At 38.1% G+C, this 6,195-nt stretch overlaps 1 protein-coding gene across 1 annotated transcript; it reads left to right on the top strand.

Annotated features, from left to right (window-relative positions):
* Window positions 1–4,196: 4,196 nt before the first annotated feature.
* LOC308651678 (bifunctional phosphoribosylaminoimidazole carboxylase/phosphoribosylaminoimidazole succinocarboxamide synthetase-like) lies at window positions 4,197–5,862 on the top strand. The gene has a single exon (XM_081299098.1). It carries the CDS (start codon window positions 4,256–4,258, stop codon window positions 5,561–5,563), a length of 1,308 nt encoding a protein of 435 aa, XP_081155224.1. The 5' UTR covers window positions 4,197–4,255; the 3' UTR covers window positions 5,564–5,862.
* The last annotated feature ends 333 nt before the right edge of the window (window positions 5,863–6,195 follow it).

The raw sequence follows: 6,195 nt of genomic DNA on the forward strand, positions 1-6,195 counted from the left end.
TTTTTCTTTCCATTTCTTTCTTTTTTAAAGACCATTGTGAGCATCTCTTCTACTCTTATGCATTCACATTTTTAGGGCATAGCTTCCTCTTGGTGAAGTGTTCTGTGAAATGTTCAACATATGCCCAACTGTGTTTTGTAGTACTGTTTCCCTACTAGTTCTTTGGTGGTAATTAAGTGTACCAATTTGATACAGTATGTATTGTGGCAGGCCTTGAGGGTCCCACTAGATCTCTAGGTCTTACAAAAGTAGGGTCCTTCTGTCAATCAGGAAATTGTATTGTATACCACAAGGTGTCCCCTGTGATTGCTTTTCTAGATTTAACAATACTACATGTTCTAAACGGATGTAAGATTGAACTAGATTGAGATCCTTCATAGGTGTGATTTACACCATGTTTGCATTATTTCTCTTTGGTTTTGCTGTTGGAGCAGATGTCCATGAGTAAGACCTTAGGGTCCCCCTAGCAGTTCTCTCTTGGGGCCTGGTTGTAAGTTTGGGGCTTTTATCGCCCCTCTTCTTTATATTACAATAGTGTTGAAGTTTGAACAGGGTTAAATAGTGTTTGAATGAGGTGTTCTCTCAGCTGGGTTTGGGATGTAGTTTAGCAACAGAGTCTCCACCCTGTGAACTCATAGTGACCCAGTAGATTCCCAGTACTTCACAGAAAAGGAAACAGACACAGTAACAAAGACAGTGAATAATATTCAAGATTAAAATAAATACTAGGTGCTACTATGACATCTACAACACTAATTCCCACAAAATGGGAGTGGCAGAGTCATCAATTAACAATAGAAACAAAAATAGGCAGCTGTGAGCTAGCTGTAGCATTAAAGCAAACAGCAGGTATCATCTACGCCATCCATAGTACTACTAAACACAATGTTATGAATGGTGGGAACAGAAATCATATAAACTAAATAGTTCTAAATGGTGATAAAAAAATACGGTTAATTACGAGAAACAAAAATAGAATAGGAAGGCAAAAGAAAGTTTAATCAACACATGAACAGAGAGAAAGCAAAAGAAAGTAACAAGTGAGAGCTATAAGGAAGGAGGAGAAAGCAGATAAAAGAAGCAAAATAAATAAAGAGAATTTGTCAATTAAAGAGGAAGGAAAGAAAAGAATAACAAGAGAAACAACAAAAACTCAACCTACAAAATACAGAACAAAGCAAAGTAACAAATGGATAATTAAAAAGAAAAAAATGATAAAAATAGAAGAAAGAGAAAGAAAGAAAAGAAAGCAAATATATGTGCAGCAAATATCCATGAACAATCAAGAAATGTAGCAAACACATACACACACACACACACACACACACTTGCAAACAAACAAAAAAACTTTAATGACACATGTAAGAACTAGCTACACTGAAGTGATCAAAGCTGTGGACAAGGATGAATATTCACTGCTTATGCCAGACTTCCCTTCTTTCCATTTCTTCTTAGGCTGTGTATCCCTAAGAGAGAGGAGGTGGGACTAGAGGGTTTTAAACCCTTCCATTTTGTGTGCTGCTTACAGAGCTGACAGCTGAGTTGATCTGGAACCAAAGCTGGTTGAAATAGCTATCAGCCTTGCATCTCACCAGTATAAGGTGAGGCATAGCAGGGATTACTGCCTGTTGGAGTTTTATCTGGACAGATTAGATCAATGTACTTTCAGGATGGGGCTGATGCAGAGTACTAAATGCAAAGTTTCAGTAGCTGGGACTTACTTTTGATCAGAACTTTGGAGCTTTGTCAGGTGGTATCTGCTGCAGAGAGATTAGATCAACACATCCCTAGGGCTGGGCAGCTGCCAATCTCTGCTGGGTATCTGAATCTTAGGGACCTCCTGAGAATTCTACTCATAGAGCTAGATAACCCATCCTCCACTGGTCTAACACACTTCACTACCTATGATTATGACCTTCCTGGGGTTCAGACCCTGACTATAATCACACACCCCCTATTCTAACCATAGCATTATGAACAGAAATTATATAAGCTAAATACTTCTAAAAGATTATATATATATATATATATATATATATATATATATATATATAGAGAGAGAGAGAGAGAGAGAGAGAGAGAGAGAGAGAGATGACAAGTGCCACCAGACTCAGAGGGAAAACAAGTTGCAGACCCCTCCATATCTATGACTTGAATTCCCCAGGTACAACATAGGTCATGTGGTAGATGCTTGCTGGGACAATATGGCAATATTTGCTATGATGTCTCAGGCTCCTGTAGCAATAAGATAAAGTGTGACCTCTTTAAGATGGCTCCCTGCCTCAACTCTCTGCTTGCCAGTTGAGAAACAGAGAGCACTTTTCAAATACCAGCTCACTGTACAGACTCTGATTCAGCTAAGTTCAGTTTTTCTGTTTTACATGTTGGCCCATGCCAAATTTGCCTACTGTTTTTCTCTTTCTTTCTGTTTGTTACTACCCTCCCCATCCCCACTACCCCACCCCACAGTGAATTGGTACTGCTGCAGCCACTGGCTTTTAGCTCCAATGTATTCTTTCTTGTACACTATTCAAAGCACCCAAATTTCTGGGTCTCTATGAGCCTCTGACTGTCCAATATTGAGTTTCCATTGAATTCCCTCTGCCACCTTCCTTGCTGAGAAGTAGAACACCTGCTACTTGAATTCTGAGATACAAAGCAACTGGAAAGGATACCCTTCCTCGAATCTACCATCTTTGATCTAAAAAAAAAAAAACCAGATATTTTCATATTGAAAAAAGAGCAAGACATAACTACATCCTTTTCACAAGAAAACTACTTTATGTTAAAAGACACAAACAGGTTAAATATAAAAGAATAGAAAATCTATATCATGCAAATACCAATGAAATGTGAACTGAAGTGACTACATTACTATCACACAATATATATTCCAGAGAAAAAATTATCAGATTATATGAGATAAAGATGGACATTTTATAACAATAAAGAGATCAATTCATCATGAGATTGCATCAAACTAAATGCAAATGTCCCATTAGCAGAGTTTCAAAGTTTCAGAATGTACAAAGCAAAAACTGGAAGAAATGAAAAGTAAAATAGAAAAGTTCACAATTACAGTTGGAAATTTTAACACTCCTTTCTCAATAATTTTTAAAACAAGGAGAACTATGTAGTTATCTAGAGTACTTGACAACATTATCAATCATAATCAACGTTTAGAGAACAGTCCACCCAAAAACAGTAGGATCACAAATTCTTTTAAATAGCACACAGATCATTCATGAAAATAAACCAAATTCTGGACCATAACAAAAAGTCTTAGTGTATTTGGAAGGATTGAAATTATACAAAACACATTAACTGATCTTAATGTAATTCTATACAACATAAAAAATCAATAACAGAAATATGCCTGTAAAATGCTCAAATATTCAAAATTTGAAGAGCACACCTTTAAAATTTTTTTTTAGTTGTAGTTGAACACAATACCTTTATTTTAATTATTTATCTTTATGTGGTGCTGAGGCTCAAACCCAGCACCGCACACACGCTAGGCAAGCTCTCTACCTCTGAGCCACAACCCCAACCCCTTAAGAGTACACTTTTAAATAACTCATAGGTCAAAGAAAGTTTTTAAATATTTAAACTGAATATAAATAAAAATCAAACATCTGAGCTCCAGGGTTCATGCCTCATTTAGAGTAGAGGGGGTAGAGAGAGAAGAGGGGAGGGGAGGGGAGGGGAGGGGGGATAGTAGAGGATAGGAAAGGCAGCAGAATACAACAGACATGAGTATGTCAATATGTAAATCAGTGGAAGTGTAACTGATGTGACTCTGCAATCTGTATACGGGGTAAAAATGGGAGTTCATAACCCACTTGAATCAAAGTGTGAAATATGATATATCAAGAACTATGTAATGTTTTGAACAACCAATAAAAAAATTAAAAAAAGAAAGATTGTAAATTAAAAGTAAGCCCCAGCAACTTAGTGAGAGCCTATCTCAAAATTTAAAGAGTAAAAATAAAAAGGGCTGGGGATGTGGCTCAGTGGTTAATCATCCTTGGCTTCAATCCCTAATACTGGGAAGGAAGGGAGGAGGAAAGGAAGGAAGGAAGATTGATTGATTAATTTGTGGGATTCCTCCAAAGCAGTATTTAAGGAGAAATGTATAACCTAAGATGCGTATACTAGTAAAGATCTCAAGTCAATAAACTAAGTATATGCTTCCCCGGCCCTGCGAATCTCTCTTGCCGCTCTTCTTTTCCAGATTTCAGCCGCTTTTCCTAGCATGGTCGCTGCTTCCAGTCCGTTCAGAATAATGGCAACAGCTGAAATACTGAACATTGGTAAGAAACTCTATGAGGGTAAAACAAAAGAAGTGTATGAATTGTTAGATAGTCCAGGAAAAGTTCTTCTGCAGTCCAAGGACCAGATTACAGCAGGAAATGCAGCCAGAAAGAATCATCTGGAAGGAAAAGCTGCAATCTCCAATAAAATTACCAGTTGTATTTTTCAGTTGTTACAAGAAGCAGGTATCAAAACTGCTTTCACCAGAAAATGTGGAGAAACAGCTTTCATTGCACCCCAGTGTGAAATGATTCCAATTGAATGGGTTTGTAGAAGAATAGCAACTGGTTCTTTTCTCAAAAGAAATCCTGGTGTCAAGGAAGGATATAAGTTTTACCCACCAAAAGTGGAGTTGTTTTTCAAGGATGATGCCAATAATGATCCACAGTGGTCTGAGGAACAGCTAATTGCTGCAAAACTTTGCTTTGCTGGAGTTACTATAGGCCAAACTGAAGTGGACATCATGAATCATGCTACACAAGCTATTTTTGAAATACTGGAGAAATCCTGGTTGCCCCAGAACTGTACATTGGTTGATATGAAGATTGAATTTGGTGTTGACATAACCACCAAAGAAATTGTTCTTGCTGATGTTATTGATAATGATTCCTGGAGACTCTGGCCATCAGGGGATCGAAGCCAGCAGAAAGACAAACAGTCTTACCGTGACCTCAAAGAAGTAACTCCTGAAGGGCTCCAAATGGTAAAGAAAAACTTTGAGTGGGTTGCAGAGAGAGTAGAGTTGCTTCTGAAATCAGAAAGTCAGTGCAGAGTTGTAGTACTGATGGGTTCAACTTCTGATCTCGGCCACTGTGAAAAAATCAAGAAGACTTGTGGAAATTATGGAATTCCCTGTGAACTTCGGGTAACCTCTGCCCATAAAGGACCAGATGAAACATTGAAGATTAAAGCTGAGTATGAAGGGGATGGCATTCCTACTGTATTTGTGGCAGTGGCAGGCAGAAGCAATGCTTTGGGCCCAGTGATGTCTGGTAACACTGCATATCCAGTTATCAGCTGTCCTCCCCTCACATCAGACTGGGGAGCTCAGGATGTGTGGTCTTCTCTTCGATTACCCAGTGGTCTTGGCTGCTCCACCATACTTTCTCCAGAAGGATCAGCTCAGTTTGCAGCTCAGATATTTGGATTAAACAACCATCTGATATGGGCCAAACTGCAAGCAAGCATACTGAACACATGGATTTTCTTGAAGCAGACTGACAGGAAAATCAGAGAACATAGTTTATAAGAAAGAATATGTCATTTCATTTTTTTAGGCGAAAAAATACAAATTTCTAGTTCAGCTGCAGAAGAAAAAGCAAGATGAAAAGATGGTTTTAGATCAGAAAACAATATATTAGTGAATAAACACTTCTAGATGGATGGATTAAAAGGTCATCTGTTCATATTAATATTCCTTGGTATAATATTTCATTGGTAGTGAAATTACTGTAGAAACATTTTCAAATTAATCTCTTACCCCACTATATGATCATTGTTAGGTAGGTAACAGTTTTTAAATGCTAATAAAATCCTATTATAAAGCTCAAAAAAAATAAAAAAATAAACTAAGTATATGCCTTAAGAAAGTAAAAACAATAACAAATTAAATCCAAAGTAACCAAAGGGAAGAAAATTATAACTGCAGGCTTCAGTGAAATAGAAATGACAAAGAAAGTTAAAAACAAAGAAAATCGGGGGCAGCGAGGGGGAGCCGCCTACGGAGGGCGACTGAGCTCCCAGAGCCCCAGACATATCCAGGCAGAAGGAAGCAGGCTAAGCTGCGCTTGGTGAAAGGATCACTAGGCAATGCTGAGCTGACGTGGATCTGGGGCGAACAGTCTGGGCCTCTCAGAACACACACTGAGCCCGGATCGGCTG

The sequence above is a fragment of the Spermophilus citellus genome, assembly GCF_964194105.1.
Source record: "Spermophilus citellus genome assembly, chromosome: 6".
NCBI classification, from domain to species: Eukaryota; Metazoa; Chordata; class Mammalia; order Rodentia; family Sciuridae; genus Spermophilus; species Spermophilus citellus.